This window comes from Lepeophtheirus salmonis, chromosome 1 (genome assembly GCF_016086655.4).
Source record: "Lepeophtheirus salmonis chromosome 1, UVic_Lsal_1.4, whole genome shotgun sequence".
Lineage (NCBI taxonomy): Eukaryota > Metazoa > Arthropoda > Copepoda > Siphonostomatoida > Caligidae > Lepeophtheirus > Lepeophtheirus salmonis.
The window spans coordinates 49,839,119-49,861,095 of NC_052131.2; the positions used below are offsets into that span (position 1 = coordinate 49,839,119).

Here is a 21,977-nt window from a genome sequence, read left to right on the forward strand (position 1 = left end):
CAAAACACGACTTCATTGGTGAGGCACAAAGTAAGTTTTTGAATATAAAAAAAATATGAAATTATCGAAGGTGAATTTGTTGTAATAGGAGACCTTTCCGAAAATTATAACATTGTAGTGCCGGATGCTGCTCAATGGTTTTCATTGGAATTCTTTACATGCAACGACACACACCCGGGTCTTTTATTACAAAACAAAAGGGAATCATTGTCATGACTCATTTACAATTATTTCCGACTACAACTGCCATGATGTAGTTTCAGTAAATTTGTTCCAGCACAAACTAATTAGATATTTTAAGGCCACGTTCGGATTGACCGAAAAAATGTATTACTTTTCTGACGGCTAACAGATCAATTGAAAAATTGTTAGACATTTTTAAACCTGATATGTCACATAGTGGATTTTCATATCCCTACTGAGTGTCATTTTTTTCGTCTCTAGTCAATGGACCAGCGGATGGACAAATGAAAGAGAAACCATAAAGAGAGTCTTCACCGCCCATACGTGAATAAAATCACAAAACTAAATCAGTTGTTCGGGTTTATTTCTAACTGTTTAAAATCAATCAAGTGTGATTTTTGTACGCATGCTGACTACAAAACTGAGCGGATTTTTTTAAAATAAAAGGTTGAACAATGCAGATCCAGAGTAAGTACTCAGAAGCTTCATGCATTAAAACTTGAAATGAATACATCCCTGAGAGTTCGGGAATACAACAATGCAGCTGAGTTGAGAGTGGAATTATTGGTTCATACTGGATACTACTCTGAATAATAAAAATCGAAAATCTGTTATATATAATTTTATATATATAACAAAAGTTATATTTTAGTTCTTTGAAATAATAAAATATTTTATTTTGATAAATAGGATGAATGATTCAAATACAGGGAGCGGGGATCAAATTGTTGCCTACTTTAAACCTTGATAACTTGAAGACGACATTATCAAATAAAAAAGCGGTTACCAAATAGGAAAGCTATTCTTGTCAGCTGACGATACGTAGTTCAGTTAGCATCATGCCGTCATCATATGAGGAGATCAAAAGCTATAAATGGAACGAGGAGCTTTCGAGGTCCGCCGTAGTCATGGCATTGGTTAATAATGGAGGTGAAATCTCCAATTCAACGATTGCTTCAACCTTAGGAGTGAATTTATGGACTGTTCAGCGTATCCGTAAGAAGCTAGAGGAACCTGTGATGCTGATGCCACCATAAAGAGGGCACCCAAGGAGGAGAGCGCCGACAGGAAGGTCAGGGACGCCGACTTTGTCGACAAGGTGAAGAAGATGGCTGAGGATTACCCTACCAGGTCCATGAAGGCCGGAGACAGGCCCTGGGTGTGGCAACAGGACTCAGCACCCTGCCATATGTCCAAAATCACCATGCAGTGGTTAACCGAGAACTGTTATGACGTCGTAACCAAGGATTTGTGGCCTCCTAACTCTCCCGACCTTAATCCTTTGGACTATTTTGTCTGGGGCTATGTCGAGAGACATACCAACAGACATCCCCATAGCACCAAGTCCACCCGGATGGAGGTATTCGGCAACATGGACAATGATATAGTCAGAAGAGCCTGCGGCCGGTTCAGAGGCTGTATTGAGCCTGTTATTGATGCCAACGGTGATTATATCGAATGAATGGCTACTCTATACCTATATGCTCGTCATAGTTTTGATTTTCAATAAAAAAGTTAAAAAATGTATATTTTGTGTTGTTTTTGTAGAAAAATATTTTGGCGACAATTTGATCCCCGCTCCCTTTACATATATTACAAGTTAGAGGGTTAGAGGGGATAGAAAGGAAGAATATCACTGAAGTATATTTAAAAAAAAACAAACATCGGAAAGTACTATAATGACGATTATGACCTTATCCAGTTCTAGGCATAAATAAAGGTGATCCCATCGAGATCCCACTCTATTTTTTTGCAGACCTTAGAATATGAGTAGCTTAAACTTTGTAGACAAAATTAGCAATATCTATTTTTCAATAATGTCTGGGGCACCATTTTTTATATTTTGCAATAATGTTTCCATAACTTTTTTTTACACATATGCCATTCTTATATAAAATATAAATCAAAGCTAGTACTCTTAATAGTGTTTAAATCGAAAAAAAAATGAAATCGGCTTATTTGAAATGGAGTTATGGCTTACTAAAGTTCAAAGGTTTTTCGAAGGGGCCCAAAATTTAAGGATCTTCCAAACGGGCCCTCGCCCCTTCACAATTCTAAAATTTTACGTATGTTGTTTCTTTGATGAGATCGACATCCTAACCAAAATTTATCAAAATCGGTTGTGACCATGTTAAAAATTTCCAAAAAGTGTGTTCACTTGACATGGAATGCCCCTGGGGGTAAAATGCTTTGGGATATATGGTTCAGGGGATAGATGGCTCGGGGAGTGAAATCCTAGGGAATAAAGGCATGGGAAGTAGTCGCTCTGGGGTAATTGAGGAGGGTAGGTGCTAAGAACCCTATAACCGTTTATTTATTTTAATTTGTAAACCCATCTTCCTGCAAAATAATAAAACTCTCTGAATGATAATATTATTTAATGTAAAATATAGGGGCAAGTTACTCACATAGAGATTGCTGTGAAAATTTTGCTTAGTATGCATCATTTTTTTTAAAACAACTATTTCAAACTACAGACTGCCACAAAAAAAGAAGACTCGATCTCTTGTGACGTTATTGAGGCGTTTCTTCCATTCGTCAAATGGCTTTCAGAATATATACAAACTTAACACCTGCATTGAATAGTACTAGTTGCCAATGATAAAGAGTGATGTTTATCATATGTACAGAAAATCCCTAAGAATGTCTAGATTTGTACAAATTTTTTTGGTTGATCAATTAGGGACGATAAAAGTAGGATAATTGCAGAAAAATATTTTATTATCTCCATTGTAATAGCTAATTTTTATCTACAATATAGAAATACAATTGTATAACGATGAATTTACTTATTTTTAAAACATTTTAGGATCAGATATATACTAAAACTAGATAATAGAGGGATGGAATTATGATAGACAGTAATGTTTAAGTCCATTTATTTTTTGGTTCCACTTTGACATCCGCTAGATCACTTTATTTTCCTTAATATCAATGAAAAAAGGGTTTTTATTAATATATAAAACTCGTTTGTTTATGATTCTACCAAAATGACCAACATCAACTATGCTGACGTCATGTAATAGCAGGTGGTCCGTTGAAATCTGAACACTTACTAATTTAATAATTAATAAAAGAACTTGAAATTAATTGAAAACAAAACAAACCTGAACTCTCAACTAACATACAAGTCAAGAAAATGACATTTGAACGTGATATACGAATTTCCTTTCGCACCCTCTAAGCATTTGAGCGTCTCCAGGACCACTGTCTACATCGTCAGCAAGTCAAAAACGTTCGGGAAGAAGAAGGACTCTTTCGAAAAGGCCAAATTGGACCTGGAGAAATTAAATAAAACAGCCCAGGCCAATCCCTTTAAGTTTGCGAGGGCCTATGCAATAGATCTCGGGATTTCACACCATACTGTCCAGAGAGCTATCAAAAAATGGGTGGAAAGACCATTGTGAGTATGGAGAATCCACTTTTGACACCAGCAATGAAAAAAAAAAAACCTTCTTCTTTGTTGCACGAATCTTTGGAATTTTTTTTTGAACACTTTTGGACACCCTACACCCCCTTGACTACACCTTTTGGGCGCATGTCGCATGCCTAACGTGTCCGTCATCTAGCCGTCAAAGCCACTGTTAGCCAGCACTGGGATACTATGCCAGAGGCCTACTTCTGCAGTGGTGGTAAGCCTTCTGCTGCCGCCTGGAAGCCATCATTGCCGCTAAGGGGGGCTACATCAAGGATTAGGAGAACTCAGACATACATCTACATATATATTATTTATTGTGTTGACATTCTATGGTTAATTAATCAATTATATTTTGTAGAAGTTTAAAATTCAAATTGTTCAGATTTTAATGTAACGCTCGGTATATATATACTAAATTAGTATTGAAACCTGTACAGTGTTAGGTACATGTGATAATATTTATCAATCTACAAGTCAGGACCTCAAAAACAGATTGGGTATTGGCCGCGGATCCGAATCTTCCGGAGGCTCTTAAGGTAGGTTTCATCATTAGTTAAATACAGGAAGTATTTTATTCATGTAGATGCAACAGGAAAGGCAGTCCAATAAACTTGGGAATGAGTAGTCATGAAAGAACTCAATTATTTGGCAACTATCTCTGACAATGGTTGTTAGCTAATATTCTTAAATGTTTGAATTGTAGTCATCTAACAGGTGTAGATAATTGTAGCAAAATCATCCATGTTTAGTTTTAAGCATAATTTCAATTAAGTAAAGAGTTTTTCGCTAAGAGTGCTTCAACTTTTTAATAATAAATAAAACACAAAGAGTTAAAGATTTTGGTAAATTTATTTTTTGGGTACAAAATTTATCTAGCGTGACCACCACGAGCGCTGAACCCAATTTTCCACTACTTTTTCCAATAAATAAACAGAGATTGCACCATTTTACGATTGATACTTTTTCTGAGCTCTACTAACATAAGCCGGCTTATTGGTGTAGACCAATTACTTCACGTGACGCAACTGAAAATAATCAAAAGGTGTTAAATTGCACAATCTAGGAGAGCAATCAAGTGGTCCATTTCTCGAAATAACGCGCTTACCAAATTTGTTTTGCAATAAATCGATTGTAACGTTTGCTGAGGGACATGTGTCACCGTCTTGTTGAAGCCACATGCTTGCCAAGTTCATACCTTGCAATTAGGGCCCAAAAAACTCTATTTCCATTTACAGTAACATGACAATTATCATCATCACCGAAATCATATGGGCGAATGATCCCTCCAGTTTGAAGTCCACAACAAACAGTAATGTTTTTTTGGGGTGTATTGATATCTCCTGAAGTACTTGTGGATTTCTGCCTGACCAATATCGCATATTCTGCTTACTAACAAAGGCATTAGCGAAAAATGAGCTTCATCACTAAAATGATTTTGAAATAAAAATCAGTTTTGCAATTAAACCTTAAATTATAAAAAGCTGGGCGGTAAAAAGAAAAAATATATATAGTGTCGTTTTATGTCCTATTTTCGACACACCTAGCGGGGGAGAAAAAGTAAGCTTGTAGTCTACATATTTGAACAAGTATTGGTCACGTCCTCTTTGTTCCGTCATTTGGTAGTTAGCCTTACATCTAATCAATGAATTAAATTATTAACGACTCATCTTTATTGCTAAATTCATTTCAGTTGAATAAATAGTATAATTTAATCATATAATAAGATGGAATAAACTAATTGTATTAAAAATCTAAACCTAAAAAGTAATGAATATATTGATAATAATAAATAAAGATCCTTGCTCTCCATTTTGTATTTTGATAAGAAATAGGGATCCTTATATAATTATGATATAACTCCAAATAAATCTTGAAGTGTCTTTAGATTTTGTATCTCTAATCAAAAGTCGTTTCTCGAGGAGGAGGTGGCGTAGGTGGCCTGGAGGCCACCTCTGGGGAGGATCTTCCTCCTCTGTTACCCATCAAATGAGACACAATGTCTATTGGAATTGGGAATACGATTGTGGAGTTCTTCTCTGCTGAGATGTTATTGAGGGTTTGTAGATATCGGAGCTGAAAGAAGAGAGAAAAACAGGGTTATACTTTTTTTTTTTATTATTTGATCAAAAAAAAAAAAAAAAAATTTATATTTAATTTGAAAAAAAGTAAGTTGAAAAATTAAGTTTGTTTGTAAATAATTTGAAATTTTATTAAACAATTTTATTTCATTTCAGCTGTTGTAGTGTAAGGACCACTCCTACTACTGACAAATTGTATTAGGAACTAACTGATAGGCCTGCAGGCATCTTTTTTAGTGCAAATACACTACTTTATAGACAAACTTACAATTAAAAAGGAGCCCGAATAAATATTAGTTAAGTTAATCCTTAAAAGTAAAGCCCTCATCGTCAGCCGACTAACTATCAGCCTATTCGGGAAGATGAGTTAAGAGGTATCATCGTAGCAGCTTCAGCCCGCTATGTCTCTCTCACAATGAAAATTCCTAAATCAGGATGTGAGGCATGGAATTTTGCAGGGGAAGAAATCCAGTACCTTCCATCAAATTCAGGGAATCATCGAAGTATTTTAAAAAGGGTTTTAAAAATTTTATCAAATATTTTTCATAATTCTTAATTTGCATGTTTACTGTTTTTTTTTTAAAGATGGATATTTAGAATATTAGTTGAAATTCTACCCCGGAGCATTAAATATAAACTATACTGTTTATTTATGTAATTTTTAAACAATTGCTCCGGTTTATTTATATATATGTATGTTCTATATAACATATAAACCAAATAAAGAATTTTGAAAAATAAAATTTAAAAAAATATTGTTTAAGTTCCAAATTTATAATTTCTATAATATAGAAATGAACAGATTAAAAATAAAGTAAATGGCGGAATATGAATAAATTTTCTAATTATTTTACAAGTTGTTTTTTTGTATTTTATTAAATTTATGATTAATAAAATATTTTTATCGACTAACAATAGCATAAAAAATTCTAAGGAAAAATAGTAAAAAGTGGACATTTTCACATCATGGCTAGATTTTTTTTGTATGAGCGGGAGGAAAAGGCGGGAGCAGGACATATGGTACACCTGAATGAAGGCCTTTGTTAATATCAGCTGCCTGTTATATGATTTTTGGGGGAGAAAATGAATTATTTCTATAAACCTTCTCCATTTAAAATCGCATGTGTGCAGAGAAAATATTATAATTATTTATATATTTTATAAAACATTTTTAAATCAATTTATACTAAAGATAGGGAGAGTAACGTTTAGTTGACTCTTTCTCCAAGGTGTCCCATACATAGTAGTCTAAGGGCTCATATACGGGTAGCCCAGGATGCCACAATTCCTTTTGCCCAAAACATAGAAGTATTAATAATTTTTGTTTTTTCGGAAAAAATCCGGTTCCAAGGTTATTATAAATATAATTAAAATAGTGATGTCAAAGATACTATGAATCGTATCATTTCTAGTAGTATCTGCGTTAATATACTCCGCTGTTATACTCTATGACGTCATAATCAAATTAAAAATTATAGCGAGCCCGATTACATGATGATCTAACCTTGTATTTCTATTAAACTTGATCCGGTTCCAATTACTTATTTTCGACAAACAGCACCAATTTAAAATGACACCGGATCTATTAACATTAATTAAAGCTCTCTAGCAAAATAATCTATGGAGTTATTGAATCCTTGTGCGCGTGCGTCCGGCAGTGAGGCATACAATAATGTCCACATGGTGTTCGTATTCGAATGGCATCTCAAAGATTTTGCACTTTTTAATATACGGTTTTGTCAGTTAAATCTAATGAGCACACTTTAATAGATATAGGTCTCAGGGTTGCCAAGATATTTAGGTCTAAACTTGTTCCGGATTTAAAATCCCCACCCTGTATGTTATTCAAGCAAAGTGTGTACGTTCGTCGACGCCTAATAACTGCGGGCAATGCCAAGCACTACCATTAGTATTGTAGAAGTTCAACTTGCAATTGTGAAACTTTTCTGCAAGTACAATTTTGTTCGAATTTATCTGTAACACCCTGTATTTGATTTTACGTAGTACCGAGATAAATATTACTTTTTTGCAAAGTATGCTGGTTTAAAAAAAACTTTTTCTTCCTATTTACTGCATTAGACATATTTTAACTAACTATTATTTTTTGAAAAATAAGTTTTCAAAAACGATAAAATTTTTTGATTTAAAAAAATATATATTTAGATTATGCATTGTTTATTAATTTTGAGAAAATTAAGAGGTGATTTAATTATCTTTTAAATCAAGTACTTTGGTTTTTTATTATAGACTAGAGGAAGTAACAGGTATTACCCAGATATATAAGGCGTCGATTAAGATACAAATTTTGCTTTAATAATATAGAATATAACTTCATCTTTTTTTAATGTATATAAAGTACTTCCTTTTTTTTTCTTTTTTAAAATGAGTTAAAACTAAACAAGATTTAATTCATTTTATAAAATACTTTTTTTATATTATCCTGTAGATATAATTATAAACCTTAACAAGCAAAAATAAGTAGAAAAGGAACAGAATGCAATCTTTATAGAATGTCTCACCAGTTTGTTAACTTTATACTATCTTGGAACCTTTCTTTTCCTCCAAAAAGAGGAGATATAATTTACCAATATTTTTGCGTACAATTTTTTTCATTTTTACCAAAAAAAATATTAGTACAAAAAACAAATTCCTTAATTTGGTGTGGGGGACTACAGCCCCTTCCGCCCATCCCTTGTGGACGCCCTTACAATGTCCTTTTTTGTTTCTTTTTCGTACATACAGCTTACGATTTATTGATCTATTAGTATACCGGTAGTTGCATAAATACGCGGACTATTTGTGGTAAATAATTAAATGTGTAATAAAATTCGTATGACGTATTTTTTTTGAGAATTATATAATAGAGAATTTATTCTGGTATAAAATTTAATATAATTACTGAATATAACCACCATCAGCTGCTATGATACCTTCCAAGCGCCCGCGGCAGCCTTGCACACATTGATGATGTAATGATCTTCCATGGCTGCCCATTGCTCATTGACACTAGCCTTCAATGAGTCCAAATTCGGGTGGCAGGTAGCACAGGCCTTCTTCTCAATTTGCCACCACACACTCTAGTCAAAGGGATTCAAATTAGGTGATTGAGGTGGCCAAATGTTTTTGTTCCATAATGGCATGTTGGCAGCGAGCCAATCCTGAGTCATTCCAGAGGTATGGGCAGGTCTTTCAGATCTTTTCCCTCCTTGACAAGCATCTGGACCTTGAACACAGTAGTCCTGGATAGTCCAGTGTCACTGATTATCTCCTTGACAGACCTCCTGCGCGGAGGAGAGTGGCAACCATATGACGTTTGGCCTCGTCATTCATCGTAAACGACTTTGTTTGAAGTGTGTAAGAAAAAAAAAAACAAAGCCAAAAGATTTACCGAGTTACTTGTGCTGGAATTTTTTATTTCCGGTCACGGAACCTCGAGACATAAGCGTTTAAAAATTAGTCCGCGTATTTATGCAACTACCGGTATATAGGTAAATAACTCGGAAGTATTAAAGTTTGGTTACGTTACTCTCCAAGTCCAGAAAAATATTCCCTACTGATAGTAGACTTTTCTCCCTTTTGGGAAAGGGTTTTTCAATGCTTTCGAATTAGCTTCACGATACTTTGCAACTAAAGGTACATTTGTATCAAGCGAAATATATATGTATATATATTTGACAGTTGTCGATTATTTTACTGCTAATGTGTATTACCCGTAAATGAATTTTTTTGAATAACAAATTTATGTTAAATGATAATAGTATTATATAACTCATGTAATTTTTTAGAGAATTTAAGTGTATTTAGGAATAATTTATTGTTGCAGAAATTTCTATAGAATAAAATATCGAACAAACTTGAAAAAATACATTAATTCTATTAATAGAACCAAACTATTTTACCGTACCTAGCCGCGTAATATTAAGGGTGTACCAAGGTTCATACTAAACCGTAGGTTTACTGTACCGTCCCAGCCCTACAAATACTTTTACTCCACTAAATTCGATTTATCACGAGTTCTAGCTAGATAGTAAGTGGAAAGAATTAACTCACTTGAAGAGCGGCAGGGCTTGCAGCAATCACTTCTGCTGCTTGTGCTAGAGCTCTTGAGGATTTGTGTTCTCCTTCTGCGGCTATGACTTTTGCTCGTGCCTCACGTGCAGCCTCTGCTTCTGCAGCCATGGCTCTTTGAAGCTGTTGTGGAAGCCGAACGTCTTTTCTGAAATGAGAAAAAATAAATTCAAAAAGGCTAATAAACATTAATCAATATTTTAGTAGCCTTGTAGGTGGAGAGATCAGAGTTTCTTATAAAAAATAATGTTATTGTCAACACAAAATGAATCTAGAAAATAATCATAATATTCCCAAACTATTTTTAACCTTATAATTTTTTTCCTTGCAATTCGATTACTGCTTCTTTACATATAAAATGCAATCTACGTTGATGGTTTGAAAAGTGCGTGCAAAGTCCGAAAGATGGCACTACTGGTGCGTATTGAGGTTATTTTTAGTTAGTAGCATCTCTTGAAAGAACACACACCAACTTTCAGGCAGATCGGCCCATTTATTTCTGTTTGGCATTCGTTTGAATAGAGGAAGTGGATTGATTTTCAAAAAAAAGGAGGAAAAATATTTTTCGTATTTTGAATAAACATTACTTTATGAAAGTCAAAAGGCCTCAAGAGACTTAAACGAAGCTTGATAAACATTATAGGGACTCTGTAACTTCGATTATAATAGTTTATAAGTAGTTTCAAAATTCAAGCTCACACCTCAGCATTCAGCAGTTGTGGTCTCAAAATTAATGGAAATAGATTTGAACTCTTTTCACATACCCCATATTCTCCAAACTTGTCTTCCTTGGACTACTATTTCTAACCAAATTTGAAGAAATGTCTGGGGAAAAAAGATTTATTTCAAACGAGGAGTTGTTTGCAGAAACAAATGGCTATTTTCAGACTTGGACAAATCCTATTATTCGAAAGGGATCAACAAACTAAAACAGCGCTGGACGAAGTGTATGAAGCTAAAAGGTAACAATGTTGAAAAATAAAAAAGGTATACCCCAGATAATTAAATAGTTTCTATTTTTGCACGTACTTTTCAAACGACCCTGGTATTACATAAATATTACATTTTAAATTGATTTTTTTTTCTTCAATAATAGGATTAAATAAATGCTTATAATGAATATAATCTTTTTATAAAAGCCAAATTTGACAAATATCTTTTTAATTTTTGAAAGGAATCATTTTTATTTATAAATGACAATCAGTTTACTTCTTTCTCTAAAATAATGACATTTTAAATTTTCATAAATAAAAAAAAAGAATAAAAATTAATAACAGTGGGGGAGGGGGAATATCTCCTTGGCCCTTTGTTGCGGGCACCACTGTCAATGTTGACTTGATTTACATGATTCTTCTATTTACTCCCCCCAGAAGTTGGAACCACTTGTTTTTTTGTTCCTTTTGACATGTTTTAAGACATATTTCGGTTCATCGGTTGATATATGTAGTACATCAACATAAAAACAGCCTTGAAAAAAAAAAAAAAGATAAAGTCCCAATTGTTTCTTTTACTTCATAAGAGGTCTCTTCAAAAAGTAAAGTGACTTATCACTTTTTTGCAGGGAACGTACATTTGGTATGCTTATTTTTTTAATTTTTTTGTCTTTGTACACTTGCTTGGAACATATATTTACTGTTTCAGCTTTATAATATGGCTAGTCTGTTTTTGAGAGGTATAACAGTTATAAGTATTTTGCGTTTTTGGCGATTTTTTGCTATTGGAAAACATGGATCAAAGAATTGGCGCCAATTTGAAAAAAACAAAAAAACAAATGCATTACTCCAAAATACTTTAAATGCTGACAATGTAATACTAATAGTGGTCTGAGTATAAAAAAATGTTTACAAGTGGTACAAACTCGTCAAAGATGGCCGGGAATATGAAAAAAAACCGAGCCTCGCTCTTGACGCCCAAGCACGTCAAGAACAGATAAAAATGTTGAAACAGTGAAGAAAATTGTTTTTGAAAACCGTGGAATCAGAGAAGTTGCTGAAGATGTTGTTGACATATCAGTTGGCTCGTCCCATAAATTTTTTAGAACGTTTCGTGCATGATACGAGAGTCAGCTAAGTTTGTTCCGAAACTGCTTAATTTTGACCAAAAGAATCTTGACATACGCATTGCTCATGAGTTGTTGAAATACGTCAATGAGGATCCTGATTTGCTCAAAAGGGTCATGTGACTTTGTCTTGTTCCCAAAATTGAATAAAACTATGAAAAGACGGATATTTGCAATGATTGAGGAGATAAAGACGTCATCGTTGGAAGAGCTCAAGGCTATACCGAGAAGTGCTTATGAGAAGATATTCCAGGATTGCAAAAAGCGTTGACACAGTTGTTTTGCATTGAAGGGGACGACATAAATATTGATGAATAAATAAATATTTTTCCTAAAAATACAAAGTAGAACGTGTGTTCAAAAAGTTTTGAACACACGTCGTATACAGCTCAATATTTAGTAGACATGTTCGTGTCAATTATAGGCCATGTATTCAAATTACTGGGATGAGTTAATATAGCCAATAACTTTAGCTATAGTTTGAATACTAAATTTGATTTAAGAGTCCCGAAATGGCACCTTTCAAAAGCCATTAATCTGTCAATTTCTCATTTATTCTTGTATCGATAAATTTTGGTTTCTTTAAATGTAATTTGAGGGACAACTAATGGGATTATAAGAATAATTTTTGATGGAAATGGACGATACTTTGTCGAAGAATTCACATATATTCCACACACAATTTTTGAGAAAGGTTATCCTGCTTGCTTTTGTGTTGACAAACTACATATCACAAAAATGTTTACTTTAAAAGGCCTTCTTTGATTTATGATTCTCTATTGGTCTACGATATGGCCTTAGAAATGTAATTATCTATCATTTATTTCTATATAATTGTAACTGAGAACATTTAAACGCATTCTTAGGCGCCTTCCAAGGATTATTTATAATAATTATACTTTAATAGTAGAAATGGAAGTTAAATCTATGCAGCAAAATCTTAACTTGATATGCCTTGATTTTAATAATTACATTATTATCTCGAAAACTATCAAAAACAGACATTTTAGACAACAAAATAAAAAATGTTTTTCTGGTCTACAATTTGGTTTTTCATTTTTAATTCATCATTTTCAAGCATTTTTAAAATTTAACCGGATTTTTTATGACCTTTGATTTTAATTTGCAGGTTTTTTAAGGATTATCACGAATAATTTGTGCGTAGAAATATTAAATTTATTATATAAAACCTTCAAGATTCTCTATGAAAATAAATTGATGGCAAAAAAAAAAAAATCTCCCTGAAAACTGATGGGTTTGAAACCGTCAACTATGTTAAACTTTTGACTAGTCTCAATGTTAAGGATGTAATTTTTGTATGGCAAAATTACAGTTTTATTCTCTACTTACACTCTCAAAAAAGGGGTTGTTTTTCAAACTCAATTTTAGTCAAACTTTTCTGATGCAAAATTATAAAAAAAAAAAAACAACTAACATTCTGGACAAAAATTTTAAATCAAGATAAATTTCCTTCATTTTAAGTACTAATTTTTTGTATGAAACATTTGTGAGTATATTGTTAATCCGAGGAAACGTTTGAGTAGTATCCGAAGTATTTCGTTGTCCTACAACATAATTATATCATTGAAACTTTTGGATCTCTTTACAAATACAGAATGTCGTTACAAATCATTTTCTAATGGATATAGAAGTCAAAAAACGCACTTTGAAGAGTGAAACTTTAGAAAAATAATTTTTTCATTAAAATACAAGAGAAGATCAAATAATTAGTTTACTCTAAAATCGGACACCCTAGTACACACGTTAAAATAAAAATTTAGAAGAAGTTGACCTTTTTGTGACCTTTGACCTTTTTTATGACCTTAAAACTGTACTTTATAAACTTAAAATGTTATATAACTGTTACTTTAACCATGAAAAAGCTTTAATGATGATAACCTTCCTGTGTTTCTTCTTATTATTTTGAAAATTGATTAAAAAATATGGATTCATGGATAGAAAAGTAATTTTTGGGATGGGGCGGGGTTGGCTGGAACTTTTTTTTCTGTGTGCTTCAAAGATCATTTTGTATCTAAAAAATTGGTCTAAAATTTAATTTGCTCATTTTTACATATATGACGTGACCAAAAATGTGTCTATAAAATCAATAAAAAGCTCCAAGCATTTTTTGGTAGATGTCTTTAGTAAGCTATATATCACGATTAATACGTTGCATCACAAAAATCTTAAAGTATGCTGAAAGATTAAGCGTATATTTAAAAATAAGTTCATCTACGGTTTTCTGTTTGGTAAAGCCAGTTGTGTATTACACCGTTCCAAAATGGAAGTAAAAAAAGAGAACATTTGACACATTCTTCAGTGTCACAACGACTAAGGTGAAGCATGTAGGTAAAATTATAGAAATCATCAAGTTGGACAGGCATGTGAGCACTTATTCCAATGCCAAGGAACTAAAGATTAGCCAAAAAAACCGTTTGGAACCATCTAAATCGCATAATCCTAAATATGTTAATTTTTTGTGTCAAAATAAAGCGAAAAAAGCTTCCCCTTTATGTTTAAATAAGACCGATTTATTTTGTATGATCGATCCAGACCGAAATTTTTTGATGGATAGAATTAGTTCCGTCCACTAAAAATGATAAAGGTCCCAAACCGATCTTGGATTTAGGTACCGAAACTCAACACTTATATATACTAAATTGAACTCAACATATATTTGAAAAATCATGTGTAAATATTATGTACTTAAAATCTGCCAAAATAAATTATGTATATTTTGACATAAAACAGTACGTGTAATGTTTATTTATTTTTGCAAGTTATATCTTTATGCAAAAAGCGATTTAATACAATATTCATAGAGAAGAATAAATGTTAATCAACTTTATTCTTTAAATAAATTCATACATGTGCTTTCTGAAAATGTATTCCGGAGGAATATCAATTACTTTTGTTTTGTTAAAATTAGTTTCTCAAAGGCGTAGGAAGCTTTTAGAAAATTGCTATTTTGAGTCAGCTATGGACTTGAAGGCCAAAGAAATGGTTATGAGAACAATTTTATGACGTACATTAAAAATTTCAGGGAAATCCATCAATTGTTTTAGGCGTGATTTCAGGACTCACACACCCACACAGATATTCGAATGTAAATTATACCAGGTGTAATAAATGTAATGAAAACTTCTAAAAATGCGTTAAATCTTAAAGTTCCGATTATTTGTGAATAGCTTAGATTCTAAACCTTTGATTGATTGTACACATTGTAAACAAAAATTATGTATATGTTTCAATAGAGGTAAGAAGAGCCATCATAGTCAATTTAATCCTCGACGAGATTGAGGCTGATGGTGGCCAGATTCATAATTAATGTGCATTGTTATAGTAAAAAATATTATAAAATAAAATTTTCTATGTACAACATCATCCTGATCAATTATGAGTATTTTAATGACTACTTAGAGGGAGGTCTTAGTAATTTTTCTACATCCGTTAGAAAGGATTAAAGCCTTTCGTTCACATAATCGTTTCCTGTATCTTGATGGAAATACATATATGTATATTTCCATAACTTAGAAAAGTATTGGTAAATATTAGAGATGTACCGATACTTAGATATCAGCCGATTCTGATATCATCTTTATGAACGGTTCTGATTTTGTTTCCTTATTATGTATAATTAAATTTCATAAACAAATACCTTAGTGTTTTACTTTTTTTAATCGTATTTTTTTATTAATTGACAAAAAAAAAAAGCATAAATATATCAATCATAATTAGTTGTAAATACTTTGAAGTTAAAATGATTTAAAAAGTTAGTTCCTCTCCATGCTCAAGTGTTAATTTATTCCTGTTTGGCTAATATATATTGCTGTAAGTACTTTCATTTTCAATGAATGGACCTGAATTTTGTTATGCAGGTCTTTTATTAGTAGTCCCTAGTTTTAAACCTAGGTTGATCGATACCAGAGGTCACAATACGGTTTTTACTACGGGCCTGATAACTGAAAGAATGACGAGTACGGGCCTCATAATAATTCTGTTCACTACTTTTAAGCCGGAACAAATACTCTCGGAAAAAAGACGAAAAACTTAGTTTAGCATTCCATGTTAATCATGGGTGAGATGTATATAATGAACCAAAAACCTAACCAACCAATATGTTTATTTACTAAAAAGTTATCAAAGAAGTGACGTTAACAAAAATATTTTCAGATCAGACATAGTGTGTACAGATGCGAATCTCACAAAATAAGCAGCAACAAAAGTTAGTTAGATTTGGCATTCAAGATATCATCAATGTTTGGTTTGGAATTGCTACGCCCAAACAAGAAAAATACTTTCAAATGTTCATCAGCCAATTGCATTTGATGTGCAGATTTCACACAATTTGTTTATGAAAATGTTTGGCTGGAAAAGTTTTTCAGTTTCGAAAGGTCATCATCAAGCAAGGAGCTGTAAACTGCAAAAAGTTTTACTTCTTGTTCAAAAAGTCGTTTGCTTGCAATTAAATGAGGTCCAACTGTAGTTCAACTAACACATATTCAAGGTTACACTCGAAAGGATTCTGGAACAAAAGAATGTCACCCTCAATTATGTTAATATCTTCAAAAATATTACTTCAAGTCATCTTTTTCGGAAAGTATACTGCAATTGTATCGTAAAACTCTTTGAAACAGGGAAAATGAGAAGAAAAAAAAATCTCTCCAGTTGTGACTCAAACAATGACAGCTTTCTCTGAAATCCCCTGATGATTCTATAAAGATCATAGGCGAGATTATGCTATCTGAAGTTTCAAGTTCAATTCATTCATATGGGATATAATGTCGACCAAAATGGCAACTTTGACAGCCAGGTAGGATCTGACAGCTGTGGATCAACTCTATTATAACAAGCGATATGTCATGTATAATGTTGGATCGGTCTAAAAAAACGAAAAAGATTGCAGTCTTTTCAGTCCGATCCTAATAAAATTTGTTAGTCCTAGAACAGGTCCTCATCAGTCTTTTATTGTAAATACAGCAGCTGAAATGAAGTAGTGACTGACTATGTCCTTTCAGCTACTCAGCATAACCTCTTTCAAAGGGACAAGATACCTGAATTTGAAATTAAGATGTGTGTAGCTAGAACTTAGTATTAGAGTTGATATCCTTGTAATGCAAAAAAGAGAGCAAGGATAAGGCGGGAGCGAGGCATATGGCACACCTGAATTAAGATCTTTAATTAATATCAGCTGCTTGTTATATAATTTTGGGGAGAAAATGGATTACCGTTATAAAAAGGAGAGCCTTCTTCATTTAAAATAGATCCACATGAAAGATCACAAGGTGAGAGTTAATAAAAAACAATCTCCAGGTTCGTGGAAGGCTTCAAAAATCACATACATGTACTAGGGATAGGTCTGGGTAATATCTGGACCATCAATATACAAAATACATCCATATTAACTACAAAAACGGGGTCCCCGATGGTATGTTCAAAATAGGGAACATTTTTTTATTGCCTTCAACATAGTCTTTTTGTAAAATCTTAAGTTCACCACAATTGAGACAATATTCACATCCCTAAGTAACAATATTGATTATTTATTGATTTATTTAGCTGGGCCCTCACAGTATTCCTAAAAAGTTTAATTCTAATTTGAAACTTTATAAGACGAAAGAGAATACAGACGTCATTGTTTAAATAGAAATAAATCTTATCTTTTTCTGTAAAACGTCATTTTATGAAATAAAGAGACAATTATTTATAAAAAGTTATAGGAAAACTTACGCTCTTCTAATAAAAAGTCTATATAAAAATATAATAAAGCATTCTTAAAATAAAAGCAACACCTACATTCGATAAATATTACAAATTTTTTTTACAGGAAAAGGCAATTTCCAAATGATAATTATATTATCAGTATTAGAAAAAAAAAAACTTCAAAATATATTTTTATCTAATAAAAAAATCATCAAGGAATGTCTTTTCTATGAAAAGAAAAGGTTTAAAAAAAGAATGCTTTTCCCAAATATACTCATATTTTTAATGTTCCTTTAATTGATTAGATGGACTTGCACTGATTATGTATAAGTGAACATTATAGTATTACTATTAATCCATCTACACAAGGACTTTTTGGGTGAAATCCATATATATAATTCATATTTCTTTCTCTAGGAATCACCTGGGCGGCAACATACACACATTAAGTTAAAGAGAATAACTTCTCCCGAGCGCATTGTCCATAATTATATTATCAATATTTGAAAATAGCAACAAAAAAAATATTTTTATCTAATAAAAAGGTCATTCAAGTGAATTTTTTTACAGGTTATCAAATAGCTTTTCTCCCTCTTAAGAAAATTCTTAGTTACGACCTGGGACATTATACAATTCTTAAGCAGACAATAATTAATTACTCACACTTCAACACGCTCAACTTTGACTCCCCACGGATCTGTGGCCTCATCCAGAGTAGACTGCATCATGGACGCAATACCTTCTCTCTCTGAAAGGATGTCACCGAGGTTCTTTGTACCAAGGACGTTACGAAGAGTAGTGGCAGCTAAAAGACGTGTGGATTGACTATAGTCGTCAACATTGGAAATGGCACTTATTGCATTTGAGACTTTGTAGTACATAATGGCGTCCACATGAACTGTGACAGAGTCTTTGGTCAAAATCTGTGGAAGAGATTCATAAATTAGAAAAAAAGAAAGTGTAGCCTAAAAACATGTTGTACACACTAATAAGTTGTCTACAGATGGTTAATTTGTTGAGATAGGATTGATTTGTAAGAGAAGGAATATTTAAATTGGCAGCCTGTATACCGAAATACTTGTACACTGAATAATTTAAAGTCAACGGCCCTATTTGCTGCAGCTGAAATATTTTTGACGGCTACAGTATATAATACATGCAGCCTGTCAGCAAAGGCTGAAGCGCGCCCGGTACAAATAGGGTAAAAGAATAGAGAAATGACAACAATCACATAACATAAGTTTAAAAGGTCATTCGTCATATTTTTTGGAAAAAATACACAATCATTAGATTCAAATAGGTGAAAGTATAACTATACCTAAAAAAGAGGCCTGTAACAGGCTTGATATTGGAATTATATAATTTCATAAAATCTGATGTATGAATTCGACAGACTTGAGTATATATTTGACTATTTAAATTAAATAAATACTTTTTTTTCTTGATAAAATATGGCAAATGGCCTTTTGAACTTATTTTATGTGTATGAGGGTCAGGAAGAGGCGGATTGATGCTGAGTTATTATTGAGTTCACATACGAATGATGAAATAAGAAACAAAAAAGAATAAAGAGCACACGCTTCGACTATTTTTCCTTTTCTCATGGCTAAACTTAGTTGTTTTTTTTTCAGAAATCCCTTCTTTAGTTATGTGATTGTCGTAATTTATCAGTAAAGAGCGCACTTGCGCCTTTGCTTAAAGATTCCTTGTATTATATGGCTAGAAACGTGGAAAATAACTGTCTACCGGCGTGTATAAAATAATATTAATAATAATCTCAGTTGTCTATCTGTAATTATCCCTCACTTGAGAATTTTAATTCATTAGGTCTGCCGTTTGGTAGGAAATAATGAATTAAAAGAAAACACTTCATAATTATGTAACATAAAATTTGCTTATATGACGTCATTTCCCTTCCTTTTATATACCAGCTCATAAGCTTAATAATGAGTTCATTAAAGCCCTCCTTGCTTTGTTTATAATGGAACTTTGGATACATGGAAAGTCGATCGACGTCCATTTGTCACTTGAGTCATAGATCCTTTGGCCTTCGTCTTATCTGTACAGATTCAAATTTGTCAAAAATAATTGTTCAGACTAAAATTGGTAATTAAAAAAAAAAAAAAAATAGTGAGTATGGCCAATATTTGCTGAAATTTCTATTAATGCATTTAAAAAATGTTTAACAGAATATATTCAGGCTCTAATTTACTATTGATAATAATATATTGAAAAAATGACTCATATCGGAAAAGAAAAAAATGCCTTCTTTATTCCAGATATCTAGAGTTTTATGGTTTAACTAATATATTTTTTTTTTCAATGGTTGCAAGTGGAGCATTTATATGATAGGAACTGTAAATGATAATATCCCTCATGAATACGCAATGTTACCAATATATATACCATTATAATTTCCTACATACCTGTAGAATGTACGTCTCTATATACGGTAATAATACCTCTGTAATCCTACTCAACAAATTTCCCATATCTAAAAATTATCGAGGGCCATTTAAAATTTGGTGTAATGTCAAATATTATTTGGTTTGTGGTTGAGATGGAATTGAGTTTATGGAAATAAATAAAAATAACAGTTGTCCCAACTATGATTACTTTGACAGTTTATTGCTTATTATTTATTGCCAATAACAAGTAGCTCATAGAATTAAACAAAGGCACGAGATAGCAATTGCATGCGTGCTCACTCATCTCAACTAAAACCGTAACCCAAAATATTATATCTATATAGAGAAATATATATTTGAGTGTATTTTAAAGCGTGCGAGGAGATCTGAATGTACATTTTGGTTAACACCCTGCATAATTAATGTGAGCAGAAAAGTTCGTGGACTGACACATAGATGGTACTACAAAAATTAAGTCATATGATTCTTAGTTAGTGTCAAGCTTCAAACTATATGTGTACATGTTTGTCAGCTGTTGGGCATTTGGTTCGTGAGATATAGTATTGTGAGTGAAGCAACTTTTGTTATCGGTAACGAAATGGACACAAAATAATTTTGTAAGTTAGTGAAGGGCAGATTTGGTCACTGTGACTTTTTTTTTCTGTTTGTAGACCACAAAGGAATTCACACTGGTAAAAAAAAATCATAGGCAATGAAGGGGTAATTGCCAAAATGGAGGCCTAATTAGAGGCTAAAGATAAATTGTACTATAAAAATACCATCAGAAAGTTGTATTACAGCTGTAATCTTTGTATTAGCCTCGATGGGTATTAAATTTAGTAAATACATGCCAAATAAATTTGTTTTACTAATAGAGATAATAAACATAAAGGTGAAATTTTTTGAAGCCGAAAGTTAGTTGACCAAAACAATGGAAAATATAGCTATTTAAACATCAATCACTCCCGATCTTTTATGGAATCATCTTATACTTCCATAAATTGGAAGAGTTCCATACAGAAAAGTATAATAAAATATAAAATACAGAGAGGATCGAACATAAAGATAATTGAAGCACCCTCTATGGTGTTTAACTTCTTCTTCACACACCTCACTTTATGTTTTTATCTTTATGGGTTTACTATGCTAACCAACGAACTTTTCCACTGACATTAGAATAATCCTTCATCAAGTGGCTCTTATTTTTTTCCTAATTCTTTCTGGGATGAAGGGTAAAACCCAGAAACACGTAGTGTTGAGACTTGGTCCCAGTTCAAATTTTTGTCCCGGCTCGATTTTAAGTGATCAAGTTTTCGAGACGAAACTTCATATCGTGGATTACAACTTCATTTTCTTAGAAAAAATATAATTCCCCCTCCTCGAATGTACTGTTAAAAGGATGACGTGGGATCAGATCAAGACTGATTTGTGTGACAAATAATTTTGCTACAAGACTGTTCCAGAACAATATTTGACCAAATTAGTTAAAATTGAGTTATGCATATCAATTTGTTATAAAGTTAAGGTCGATTTATCTTCGTTCTGTGTTACCTTCAGATTTGACCCTGACCTCTCCAAATTTAATGGCCTCATACTTTGACCATATTTAATCTTAGCACCAAGTTTGATCAAAATCGATCTGCCACTTTGACGTAATCCTGGCGACTAACATACAAACAGGAGCAAAAAAATAACCTTCGTTCAACTTTGTTGGCGGAGGTCTCATACAGGTTTAATATTTTTAGAATTAAGGCCAACAATAACTAGAATCGGGACTCCGTAGAGCGCAAAACCTCCTCCTAAAATCAAATTGAATTAGGTCTCTCAATTTGGTCAAAAGTTATGGTCGATTATGCAATTTCTACATTTTGTGTTACTTTGATCTTTGACCTTTACCTCTCAAAATTTAATGGCCTTTTACTGTGACCATATATATTTGCACCAAGTTTGATCAAAATCGATCTATAACTTTTGCTGTAATCCTGGTGACTAACAATTAAATAGAGGCGAAACAGAACCCCAGCTCAATTTTGTTGTGGAGGTAATTGCAGTCAACCTCA

General features: G+C 32.6%; 1 protein-coding gene across 6 annotated transcripts in view; it reads right to left on the bottom strand.

Annotated features, from left to right (window-relative positions):
• Positions 1-5,253: 5,253 nt before the first annotated feature.
• The window catches only part of LOC121131956 (band 7 protein AGAP004871), a 129,910-nt gene continuing 113,186 nt past the window's right edge, over positions 5,254-21,977 (bottom strand). For all 6 annotated transcript variants that reach the window (XM_040727366.2, XM_071894081.1, XM_071894083.1 and 3 more), the window contains 3 exons: positions 18,173-18,432; positions 9,730-9,895; positions 5,254-5,674 (listed from right to left, as the gene is read on the bottom strand). In XM_040727366.2, the coding sequence (XP_040583300.1) occupies positions 5,498-5,674; positions 9,730-9,895; positions 18,173-18,432 (603 nt within the window). In that variant the 3' untranslated portion in view covers positions 5,254-5,497. The remainder of the gene's footprint in view (positions 5,675-9,729; positions 9,896-18,172; positions 18,433-21,977) is intronic.